Source organism: Lepisosteus platostomus, chromosome 7, assembly GCF_059453375.1.
Source record: "Lepisosteus platostomus isolate fLepPlt1 chromosome 7, fLepPlt1.hap1, whole genome shotgun sequence".
Lineage (NCBI taxonomy): Eukaryota > Metazoa > Chordata > Actinopteri > Semionotiformes > Lepisosteidae > Lepisosteus > Lepisosteus platostomus.
Window position 1 is genome coordinate 21789917 of NC_142617.1, and position 13053 is coordinate 21802969.

At 39.1% G+C, this 13053-nt stretch overlaps 1 protein-coding gene across 5 annotated transcripts in view; it reads right to left on the minus strand.

Annotated features, from left to right (window-relative positions):
• Positions 1-1952: 1952 nt before the first annotated feature.
• robo1 (roundabout, axon guidance receptor, homolog 1 (Drosophila)) overlaps positions 1953-13053 on the minus strand; it is a 507989-nt gene continuing 496888 nt past the window's right edge. For all 5 annotated transcript variants that reach the window (XM_088639703.1, XM_088639701.1, XM_088639702.1 and 2 more), the window contains 7 exons: positions 11947-12091; positions 10444-10707; positions 9646-10052; positions 9129-9275; positions 5712-6011; positions 4935-5137; positions 1953-3134 (listed from right to left, as the gene is read on the minus strand). In XM_088639703.1, coding sequence (XP_088495829.1) covers positions 3120-3134; positions 4935-5137; positions 5712-6011; positions 9129-9275; positions 9646-10052; positions 10444-10707; positions 11947-12091 — 1481 coding nt within the window. In that variant the 3' untranslated portion in view covers positions 1953-3119. The remainder of the gene's footprint in view (positions 3135-4934; positions 5138-5711; positions 6012-9128; positions 9276-9645; positions 10053-10443; positions 10708-11946; positions 12092-13053) is intronic.

Genomic DNA, 13053 nt, shown 5'->3' on the forward strand with positions numbered 1-13053 from the left:
GTTTATTCCCTCTTCCATCCTAGTTTAAATACCCTATGTCTTGATTTCTTTCTGGATCTTTGAGCCATTGTTACTCATCTTATTCAGATGTAGTCAGCCCCACTGTACAGATGATCTTTGCCCTGGGAATGCTTCAAGTGGCCATGAAAGGTCATTTTCTGCATGTCATGTCCCATGTTCTCAACTGTCTTTACTGTTGACAGATTAACATTTGTAGTTGTTCACTTTTACCAGGTAATAATAATAATAATAATAATAATTGCTTGCACTTATATAGCGCTTTTTCTGGACACTCCACTCAAAGCGCTTTACAGGTAATGGGGACTCCCCTTCCACCACCACCAATGTGCAGCATCCACCTGGATGATGTGACGGCAGCCATAGTGCGCCAGAACGCTCACCACACATCAGCTATCAGTGGGGAGGAGAGCAGAATAATGAAGCCAATTCACTACAGGTAGTAGTAGGATTGTTGAGAAAACCACTGCAAATGCTAACTCTCACAAAAAAGTTGTGCTTTACATTACCTTCTTGATTCACAAGTGTGTCTGTAATAAGATCATGTGAGGTTATTTCCTTACTCAAGTCATAATATTGTATACACTGTGGTGTGTTTTTATTTTTTCGCTATTGAGTGCTTTCAAATGATTTTTGTTTAAAACCTGTGGCGAAGACCCTTTTAGCCAATGTCCACCTGGAATTTCCTCCCCTTAAACATTTTGTTATATCTCTGCAGCAGAACATAGCAGGAACCTGGTTCAGGTCTTAAATTGAAGTGACCCCTTGTCTTTGAGTGTGAACAGTCAAATTTCTTGTATTTCTTATACAAGAAGAAATCCACTCAGCATACAAACATATGGAGAAAAAAAATCCCAAAAACAGCAGGTGGAAATTTTGTTTTGGTCTTCAGAGGTCAGCATTTTCCATTCTAGGCTTGTCAGAAATGCTTTGTAGACATTGTCCTAGGTGTCTACTAGCTTGGATAAAACTCTGGGACAAATTGATCAATTTGAAAAAAATCTACATGATATTTTGTGAAGACTGGACCTGGAATTAAATTTCTCCCAAATAAATCATAAAAATATTGAAAGCAATAACAATATAAAGCATTGCAATTGCTATAAAAGCCTTTAGACACTGCTAGAGAGCCTTTTTCTGCTGTTAGGCATTGAAAAAAAAACCTTCTGTGCCAGAGTTGCCTTCTGGTGTGAAAAAAGGAGCACTGATTAGAAACCGATTGATTACCCTTTCTGAGTCAATGATTGACAGCTAGAAAGCTGGAAGTCTTACCCCCTAGGGGCTCTGAATGGCTGAAAATACAATGAATGACAGCGTTTTTTCTTACCAATCAGATCACCTTATTTCTGGCGGTCCTGCTTCAAATATCTATTACAAAGTCAATAACCTATCAGTAGCCTCCAGGTCTGGAGGAGGGTTAGTCTGGGCTCTTTGGATATATATCGTGCTTCAGAATAAGGTAAAAACATGGGATATATATTTTTTTTGCTGGTTTTGCTGGTACTTTTGCGATCGTCTTGTTTTTTTTAAAGCTCCGGTTGTCCTTTTTCGATTGATAACATGTTTTTGTGGTTTTGTTGGTAAAAAAGGATTAAATATGATGCAGGAATCAAAAGTAGGTATTGATTTACACCATGGACTCTTGTGACTACGCCAAGCATGGGACATGTTAGACTCTATGAACGTTTTTTCTTTAAGTTCTAAAAACGGTTTTGTGAAGCTCTAGTTGAACCTTTTTTGATTGATAAAATGTTTTCTGCAAAGGTTTCGTGGTTTTGGTGATGTTAAACGATGAAGTGAGATGCTCCTTTTGAGTCAAGTTTTTCTTAGAACGTAGGTGCTTGCGTCCATGAGTAGCATTAAGTTGACAAGAACATTCCTTTACTTCAGATGACACAATAAATTGATATAAGAAACAAGCGTAAACATAAGTCTGGTATTTGAGGACATTTTTAATAAATAATGTGAAAAAATTACATGTTTAGGATTATGTGATCCTCAATATGCAAAATAATGGCTAATGAGAAAGAGGTTGCCTTTTATATGGAAAAAAAATATGAAAAACAATGCTAATTCCCTTCCACCTGAAAATCAATGCAATCATTGTTTAACTCTTTTTAACTAAATTGTAGTACAAAAAAATTAATTTGATGGCACTCAGATTGGCTTTATTCACCTGTATAAAACAGTACAGTACGCATGAATTAAAAATTGATGGACTTTCTTCCTGAAGCAATCAAAGATATCGTTTACTTTCACAGATGTAGGGAATTGAAGGCATCGTCCCAAACAGACTCACAGAAGTTGATCCACTGCCTTCAGGAATTATGTCTTGAGTTTTTGCAAAGTATATGTTGAAGTTTTATGTGAGTGAAACACCTCCAGCAGGATGCTCTCATGTGACCAATGCAACTCCTATCCTTTGCCACCAGCTTATCATCTTTAACTACATCACCATGATAAACAAGACTTTTTTGTCACACTTTATTCAGTAAGACAAAAAGATTAATAGATAAAATGGTTTAAAATAAAGTTTAGTGATTGTGCTTTTAAAACCAAAGAAAAGAAATCAAGAATTTCAAACAGTGCATTAAAAACAAAACAAAATGAAATCCATAAGTGGCACTTTCTTGGGGTGGTTAAATGTTTAAACAATTTACAGCTTGAATAAAAAAACAACAAGGAAGACAAATTTTAAGTACCACAACAGGTTACTAAAAAAGAAAAAAATATTTACAATACGGGCCACCCCAATATGCTTGTAGCTAATTTTTATTACAGTAACATATGACTGTAAAGGGCTTTAAAATGAGTCTTGACAAAGCAGTCTCTGTCATAATAGTCTGTGTAAACTATTACCCCATATTGCATTGAAATTGAAAAAGTACCACTAGTTAAATTGCTTTCAATGTACTTTTTTATAAAATGGACATCATAAATTAAAAAAAGAACAGAACATTAATAATTGGTCAGTTTTCCAGGTGTAAAGAAACAATGTACATAGTTTCACCAAACATAATATCTGGTATTCAAAATTAGAAGACTGTATACTGTTTTACCAAAACTTCTTAACAGATTGGTCTTGTTTCCCTCTGTTGTGTTCAGCTTTCTGCCTCCTGTTAGTAAAACAAAATAGAAAAAAATACTTCATATTTTAAAATGGACAACCTAACTATTTTTGTTAATTTCTCCCAACAAATGGAATTAATGTTCTTCTGACTGGACCTATAATTTTTTTAAATATTGGATACTGATTCAGAACTAATTAAATGGATTAGGCTTTACTAAGTATTTCTATTGTCTTTTGTTTCAAAATGCAGATATAAAGCAGAGTAGTTGTTATGGTTTGGAGAAAGTGTAAATATCCCAGGAGTACAGTTGGCTATAATTGGCTGCTTGGTTTCCTAACCAATGGAGGAAGAAGACTCATCCACAGATCTGGTACCACTTTTGTGTGGGACTGTTTTGCCCCCATATTACCATCCTCCAATAAACTCTATCAGCATTTCCTCCAGTGATGGAACAAGATGAGGTGACTTTCTGTACAACTTAACTCTGACCATCATGGTGAAACTTACACTACACCTACAATATTATATCTATAATATGACCTATTGTGGCTATGTTTGGTCATTGCTCTCTGTATTAAAAGCTTTAGAACAGTGGTCATAATGTCTTTTAGGCTAGTTGTGATGTTAGTATAAAGGTTATGGTAATACCAGGGAAAAGTGATCAAAGCAGTTTTTAAAAAAGCAGTACCTTTTTAACATTATAAAATAAAGCAAAGCAGGGGTAAAGTAAAGCAAGATTCACTTCCCCTTAAGGGTAAGGTTATTAAGAAGAGACATGAGTGACTTTTTAAAAAAGAAGGTTTATGCATGAATCTGGTGAGGCAAAAACAGTGAAACAGGTTGAAACAGTGAAAGGTTTTTATACCCTGGTTAGTCTAGCATCTGTCCAAGTTTTAAAATTCCCAGGATCATTACCAAGATTACAGCAAACAGGCAGCAGGGTTTGTATGACAAGGGGATCATTTGTGCTGGTCGTCCATACCACACTACCAGGTCAAGGAGGAACTGCCACCCCTAGCCAATCAAATTATTGTGCTGGCTATCCTGTGCCAAATCATGTTAATGTGGCCTAGTAAATCCACTTGCTGGACTTCTCCAAAACAGGACCAATATCAGGAATAACACACAGACCCTACAGACATGAAACAGGTACCAAACATTATTCACATCACTTCCAGTATAATCTACCAGAGCTTTCAAAGCTTAAAAAATAAGCAGGTAGGAATGTTAATGCATTCTATCAGGTGTCAAGGCTCTGCATTCTGCCCTTTTATACCATACTTTATGCTTAATGAGTTAAAAAAACACATAAGCAAAAAAGACAGAAATCCAACAATGTTGCAAGTTAGAACTGTGGGGCATTTACTGAGCTTTGAGAGGGGATGATAGACTGATAGGACTGTTTTGTGCAAACAGTACTATGTTCCATTAGTTTTTTCAGGAGTACTAACACTGTACTCACTTTATATTAAGTACTTGCTTTATTACAGTTACTTATAGGCGATTACATCAGGGGCAGAATAATTTACACTGCAAGCAACACACGTAAACCACCATATCCTTCTGGAGTGTATAACAATTTATATTGCATTTTAATACCATAATAAATCTTTAGACAAATAAATATAAATAATAAGTGATGAAAATTGAGCTGCTTGGATGGTAATATAGCATTTTCTAAGACAGTGACAGATTACAGATGCTTATGATCAAAGGAACTGCCTTTAACGAAGATTAAATGGTCTTTTTGATATGCAGAGTGCTTTAATTAATAATGGAGATAACCGCATGAGCACCCAGGCTAGAAACTAAAAAAGCAAATAAAAAAGACAGCTAACAACATGCCTCTAATTCTTCTTCTTCCTGTTCGAAGGTTCCCATTCCAGGCATTCCCATGTCAGAGGTGTTCCTGCGCCCCCCGCCTGTCTGCTCTGGTCTCCGCCGCCCCCCCGAACCTCTGGAGGACATGGAGCTGGATGAGCTGGGGTCTCGGGGGCTATGCAGAGCAGGGAACGAGGGCCGGCTATATGGAAGAATGTCCTCAGCAGCTACAGCAACAAGAAGCTAGCATTAGAAACCACCACAAAATAGTTGCATTCAGTATTTTACAGTAACCTGCAGTTCGAATTTCATCATACAGTAAACTGCTTGGATCTGGTGGGCTACAACACACATCTTATAGATACTAATGTGCCTTAATTTTCTTGCTTCAGTTTTCCAGTTTAAAAGGTATTTTGGGATTATTGTCCCACCCCACAATCCCTTCAAATCGCATCTATCTTTCTGTAAAAAAATGTGTACCCACAGGCAATTCAATGTTAGAATTGTTTCCCATTTTAAAAGGTAGAACACTGTCACACAAAATATTAGAAAGTGTGGCATTAATTGTGACTATATGGAAAGATAGAACAAAAACATTCAACAGAAACAGAAGTCTTAAAAATCTAATCTCTCCAAGATATAATTTACAAGTTAGAAGATAAAACTGACTAACAAAGCAACCAAAGTAGGATAAAAATGCAGTTGTCATGAGGTAATCTGGATAGTGCTATGTCAAACTGGATATGCATTTTCCTCAATGTGGCTAGTAGCATGCACTAGTTTTACCAAATGCATCAATACCTTGGGGCTGGCGAGACTTGGCTGGCGTGCTCTCATGTTTTACTGCTTTGCTTCCACGGGTCTTGTGCCTTTCCTGGGACTCACGTCGCTCCGATGAGCTTGTGCGTCCATCTGAGTGCTGTCGTGGGTCTGAGCCTTCTCTACCTCTGTAGTTGGCACCTCTCTTCTCACCTGGCCGCTCTGCCCTCTGGTCTGTAGATGCCACTTTTGGGGACACAATGGGACGGCCTTCAAGCAGGGACTTGGACTGGTGAGTGGGAGACTTAATCACAGGAGGAGGCAGTGGTGGAGGCGGTAGGTCTGTAGGAAGTGATGAACACCAGAAATGCAATCAAATCCAAGTGTCAAGCTTCAGATTCAGTAGCTCAAACAAATCCTTGAGGCCTTGAGGTGAAAAGTATTGGAAGTCTAATAGACTTTAAATGTATATTCGTCGTCACTCGTCTCGCTGAGGTAATGGTCACCTGCCCCTAAGAATGAGGCTGACGGGACTTTTCTCTTGTCATGAGGAATAAGCCAGAGAGCTGGTGCAAGGGTCATGATGGGGTGGAGGTAGGGCAGGGAGAAAGAACGGCAAAGTGGTTGTACAGCAGGAAAGATATTCATGCATAGGTGAGATTATAAATTTGTCCTCCTAAAACTAAAAACATCATAAAATATCATAATGAAAATGTCACAATTTTAAGAATATAAGAAGAGTGACAGACAAAAAAGATATCTGACAAGTCTTGTTAATTTAGACACAAGCAAGTAAATGACTTAAGGAGGCACATGGTAAATCCCAGAATGCCTGCTTGGCATACTTTACAATTTGGTTCAACATTTACACCTGGCAACGGACAATTTTGCAATGGCATGTGAAATAATTTATGACAGCACTTTTCTGACAATAATAGGCTATGCAGCAGCAAAGCAAAAGCCTTATACAGTACATACTTAAAAAAATGAAGGAAAAACACTTGTTTTTCACAGCAAGCTTAACCTTTAAATCGTATTTGAGAAACCAGATCAAACCAATCCCTCAACATTTAGCAGATCTGAATCAGCAATTTTCCTGCAAAACTACTTGAGAAGATCTTTCGTAGCATCTGCAAACAGCACCTCAATCTGCCTTCTTCTTAGTCAATTAATCAATCCATCATGTCCTTGAGTCATTATTTATTGTAGCATTTGTGTTGGATACAACATTTAATGTCCGTGAGCTCACACATACACACGTTTGCAAGGCAGAAATCCTTTCCTGCTTGTGATCAATATGGCTTTTGATCCGCTAATCAGCTTCGCTTGGAGGAGCAGCTTTGTTTCTGCTATCTACTGTAATCCACACAGGATTAAATACTTCATAAACACAGAATAACATTGACTCTTTTATGCTTTAGAAAACTTTGCCATTAATGGAACTGTACATAGCAGGTCTAGAAAATAACATTATGTTAATGTTACTGGAGCTATAGGTTTGCAATTTTAGCAATTTAACAGTAATACAGTAACAATGTATTACAGATCAAAGTTAAGCATATAACTTCTTTAATGAGACATTTTTTATTGTGATCCACTAATCAGCTTCAATTACAACTTCAATCAACTACAATGTTTTAATTAGTCCAGCCAATAAAGCATAATTTTTTTGTTGTTGCTGTGATTACAAATGATTTTCTTAAACTACATGACTGATGCACCTGATTTTTTCCTTACTCACTTCTGTTTGTCTTTTCCATCTAGGATTTCAGTAATACACTCACTCACCTCTATTTTTCATCTCTGGGTATTTTTATTTGCCTTGAAATTAATCATATACTGTACATGTGAGCACTGTAATGTACCAGAGTGCTATACATATATTAAAACCAGTTAAAAATTATGACTTATAAATCTTATTATTTTATGACTTGTTAAAATGTACAAATGGTGCAGAATTGCGCCTAGCAGAAACCATTCAGTTTCTTTGATGGACCTTCAAAGGAAAAAGGTTAAATGTGCAGAGGGAGACACAAAAAGAGTCATTAAACGCTTATTTGAATTGTGCAGCCAATCAGCTGCACACTACGCTCTCACTCAAAGATGAAGAACGGTGAGCAAACAACGATGAAATTAGCAGGCCACAGAAGGTCCCACTGGTGTACGCCTGCCTATTGGACATTTAACAAGTATTATATTTATAGGCATACTGGCTCACTGCTAATGTAGTCAGGCCTAAAATGGCAAATGCAGCAAGGGCCTCCTTGAAAACCACATGAAATTGTTCTGTGGGGGGTGCCATCAATGTACAATTGCTTATAAAGCAGAAGATTTACACCCTGGGCTCCCCTCTTGCACCGCTGCACACAGATTAAAACAGAAGCACAATAACTTCCCACCATCAGATCAGGGTCAAGATAGGCTGGTTGAGAGCACGCCAGCCAGCCAGGCACGGCGTGTCATGCCAAGCTGCCTAATATCCGACAGACAATGGGAGCAGAGCTGCAGAGAAGGGAAAGGGAGATAATGGCGAGGATGCAGTGAAATTACTTGTGCTCCACATGCAGCATGCTTGATATTAAATTTTTCTGTCAAGTGGTTAGGAACTTGGACAGATGTAAATGAAACATGGCCTTATGCACTCCTGGATTAGAATCTATAATATTAGCCTTTTTATATGATAATGGCACTGGATAGCCCTCTAAGAAGGAAAAACAAAACATAAACTGCTGATTCTAATGAAAGTTATAAATCAGTTTCCAGGATAAGTGGTGCTGGAGTTCAGAATTACTGGCTACAAACAGTTGACAAGATAGTTAAGCTTCTGCAAATGTATTTAACAGGAACCACCGATGAGTCTCACTTTACCTACCCCACCCCCTTACTTTATGTTTTTCTTTGTTTTAACTGGAAGATGGTGCTTTAATAAAAGCTGTGACATCTGGGGCAATTTCATTGTGTTCTGCTAGACAACATCACAGTGTCAGCAGTATCCTAACACTACTCCCCAGAGATTCCCAGCAGTATACCTTTTCAGTGCAAGCAAATATTGCAAGTGATGCTACATGTATGTGAGGAGATAGTTAAAAGCACTGACTTACAACTCACTCAGAAATATTTCTGTATTGCCATTACAATATTAATTCAAAACTGTTGGAGCCACAGGGCCTGCTTGGCTGGGGAATTCAAATGATAAAAAATAATGGGGCATATATAGAATTGCTGTACTGTGTATCCAGGATGGTAACCTACTGAAGAAACCTCAGATTCCAGCTCATATTCATTCAAAAGGGTAAGGAGGGTGGGCAGTAAGCTGACATCCCAGGGTTGCATAAGGCTTGATATGGAGTATTTTCACATTTTACAAAACAGTTCAGTGAAAAAAAGCACGGGACTAGGAACAATATATACCCATACACCTTTTCTTCAGCTCTTCCCACATAACAATTTGCTCCCTACCTTCTGTGTAGGCATCTCGGCGTACTGGGGCATGTTTCTGTTTTTTGGTAGGTCGGGTTTTTTGCATGACAACAGCACTCATGTTGCTGTCTGTGGAGACAGGGCTGGTAGGTCTGTGGCTGTGGGGATTCATAAAATGTCTTCGCCCTGTGGAGAGAGAGAAAGAGAAAAACTATATCACATTAGTGGGCTTTCATTTAAGTTTGATTAATGAAAGTGTAGCAAGAACTGTGGCACCAGCTAGACTAAAATCACACTCTAGGTATAAATGCTGCCACATTTCATAATATATTTTACATGCTCCAGGTGCAGTTGCTTTTAGTTGTTTTTTAAAGTTGAAAAAAAAAATCCTAAGGTTCCTGTGCAAGGCGTGTGATCCATACTTCAGTACTGTAATTTTTAAAATGTCAGCAAAGATAACCAGATATTTCTAAAAAAATAGTCACAGTCTAGTTACAGATGTTTGGACAGCTGTCTCTTTCAGTGTTTCCTATTCTCCTAAAGTAGGAAAACATACCTCCAGCAGAATCCGGCATAGAATACTTGGCAACTTTGAGTCCAGCATATTCAGCGGCGGCGGCCACAGCTTGCGCGAAGTCAGCATCAGTGAAGAAAGAGCCATCAGAGGAGCTGACGGCACTCGATCTGCCACTGGAGGCGTTGTCTTCCTCAGAGGCTGAGCCCCAGCCATTGATCATGGAGCCCGTTACAGAGCTCTCCAAGTCCCCCACACTGGAGGCAGGGGTCTGCTCGAGACCTCGCAACAGCAGCCTCCTGGTGTGCACCTTGGCCACCTCCACATCTGTTTCATCCCCCTCCTCATCTGGCCCATCGGTGTCCAGTGCCAATGGCCCCGAGATGTACCCATATGTGTGAGGTGGAGAAAGAGGTCTTGGGGGAGGTGGAGGGCTTACTGTATGGCGCCTAAAAGAGGGTGAACAGAAGTGCTTGGAATTGTCATGGAACTGTATTTCTGTAATACACGTAAGAAGGTAAGTGACACTCTCGTTTGTAAAAAGAAAACTAGTACAAAATTCCAAGCTCAAAACATAGCGCAAAGTTTGAGAATCTTACAGAGCCAGAAACAGACATGTGTAAGGCTTGTGGTAGTCTTATGGACCTGGAAATATTACATGAAATTAGGATTTATTAATGGATTACTAAGTATTGTTAAAAAAACATTAAGTTTTACAAATCAACATTGCAATGTCGACATGCAGAAGATCCGACAGCAAAATATAGAGGGCTGAGCTTTGAAATGTGTAATTCTATGTCTGTCTACATCTGTCTTCTACAGACTAAAACCACCTGGTACCTGCGGTCGTGTGGGTGTTGTGCAGGTGCTATGCTGTCCTGGCACTCTGGGAGCATGGGCTGCAGCTCCTCCTGAGGGGAAGGCGTGAGAGTGGCTGTGGACTGGTGGCTATAGGACACGGCTGCTGGGGAGGAGGCAGCTCCCCTCACTGGAGGGGTAGGACCCCTCTCTATCTCTTCCTCCTCTTCCTCCTCCTCCTCCAGTTCATCCTGCTGCAGGTACATTCTGGTCGGGGGAACTGGGCACTGCATGTCTGGATCAAAGCTGAACCCAAAAAAAAACGAAAAGAGATCTCAATCTACAGATGAAATGAAAACGAAAGCTTTAATTTGAAAATAACAGGCTAAGCAGTGCTACATCTTAGATAGGATATCAGTCCATCTTTGGAAACATATAGGGACAACTTAGACACCAGTATATACAGTACAGCATTTGTAGGGCTGGAGGAAATCAGAGCCTGTTTATTACTGTTTATTAAACTGTTTATTAAAAACTCACAGATTCTTTTAGCATTACCAAATGGTTTATCTGAAATCAAACAAGACACAAATAGTATGTAAGGCACTGCAGTTGTCTATACATGTATGTTAATACAAATATATTCTGCAGTTTTTGCAGATATAGAGCAGCAGACAATCCTGACATCTTAAACTCTGACTTACAGAAAGCCTACATGTTAATAGATCTAGGTCCCCTATGGGAACAGGAATGCTAATTTCTTTATATCAGACTCAAGCAGTGCTTTGCAAAAGTATTCATCTCCTTCCAATGATGTCCATTTTTTGAATTACCAATGATTACCCAGTGATATATTTGTTGTGTATACATCAAATAAAAAAGATTCAAATATCAGCAGCCATATCACCCTGTAACTCACAACTGGCAACCCACTGAAGCTAAGCAGGTGTGAGCCTGGTCAGTACCTGGATGGGAAAAACTAAGGTTGCTGCTGGAAGAGGTGTTAGTGGGGCCAGCAGGGGGCGCTCACCCTGTGGTCCATGTGGGTCCTAATGCCCCAGTAAAGTGACAGGGACACTATACTGTAAACAGGTGCCGTCCTTTGGATGAGACGTAAAACCGAGGTCCTGACTCTCTGTGGTCATTAAAAATCCCAGGGCGTTTCTCGAAAAGAGTAGGGGTATAACCCTGGCGTCCTGGCCAAATTTCCCATTGGCCCTTACCAATCATGGCCTCCTAATAATCCCCATCTTCATTGCTCTCCTCCCCACTAATAGCTGATGTGTGGTGAGCGTTCTGGCGCACTATGGCTGCCGTCGGATCATCCAGGTGGAGGAGGGGAGTCCCCATCACCTGTAAAGCGCTTTCTGAACATCCTGTACACTGCAGAATGTTTCAACAAGCTTGCCATTCAAAATCATTATTCACAATAACTCATTTTATGAATTTGAAATTCCTGCTGAGAAAGCTTTAGATGTTCTGCCACACAGGTATTGGTACTATGGCCCCTTTGCTGTGTTAGAAAGCCGGGCTCAGACACCCCACCTCTCCCCCACGGTGATGGCGTACTCCTCGGTGCTTCTGCAAGGCGGGGGGTTTGCAGGAGGAGGAGGGAGGAGGTCAGTCCAGTTCATCGTGCCCTGCTTAGCAAGTCTAGGTGTCCGGGCTCCCTTTTTGTGACCTTGGCTGCCTGCGAGATAGATTGCAAGGGACCATTAACAAAACGTACACGAAGACTAATTGAGCGTAATTATCTGCAAACCAAAACCAAACTGGCAAAAAAAAACAAACGGTATCATTTAAAATATGAGGGTTGATGTTGATAAAAATTTCACAGAAGAGGGAAACAGGCACTAATGGATTCCATGTAGTTATTTATGCAGTGAAAGCCGTATACACATTATCTCTCAATTGGTAATAAATGTCAGGGATGTCATCAAAAAAATACGACCATTTTTCAAAAGCTATATTATCTGTTAGAGAAAGATGAAAAAAACAGAAGCCAATTAACTGCAATGAATTAGAATCCCAAACAATTGAGCTGTAGAATTTTAGTAAAATGGTTGCTGTTGTTTAATTGCTTAAACTTCACATACAATATAAAAACAGATAAGATCTATTAAAATTGCACTGTAGCATGCCGTCTGGATTGTATGCAATTTGTACTTGTCCAGCAACAAACACATAAGCTGTGATGAAATTAATGCTTTCTGCAGTAAGATGAAGGTGATCTTAATGAACAGTTTCCTAACAGCTGCATGCAGTGAAGAAGGAAATTAAACAAACCAGCAAATATGCAACAAATGCACCACAAAAAATCCATCCCTTTAATTTTAAAGTCTAGTCTAGATTTTACAAATCATTTTACAGGAAGAAATAATATGTAAATATCTGGTAGGGTATACTTTACCATGTACAGTTTACCACACAAATTCTTGCCACAAATTGGAGACAGAGTGCTTTATTCTTGTCTAAAATTCTTGAACATTAAAACATAAGTATAGCACATGCTAAAATCTGATTATTTTAGAGGGAAATAGAATTCTACATTAAACAGCAAGCTACATATATCCTACTTCAACTTATGAGACATTTATATAAATTATAAATACCAGTTCTGATTAATGCTTTATAATCTTTTACCAAAACTGA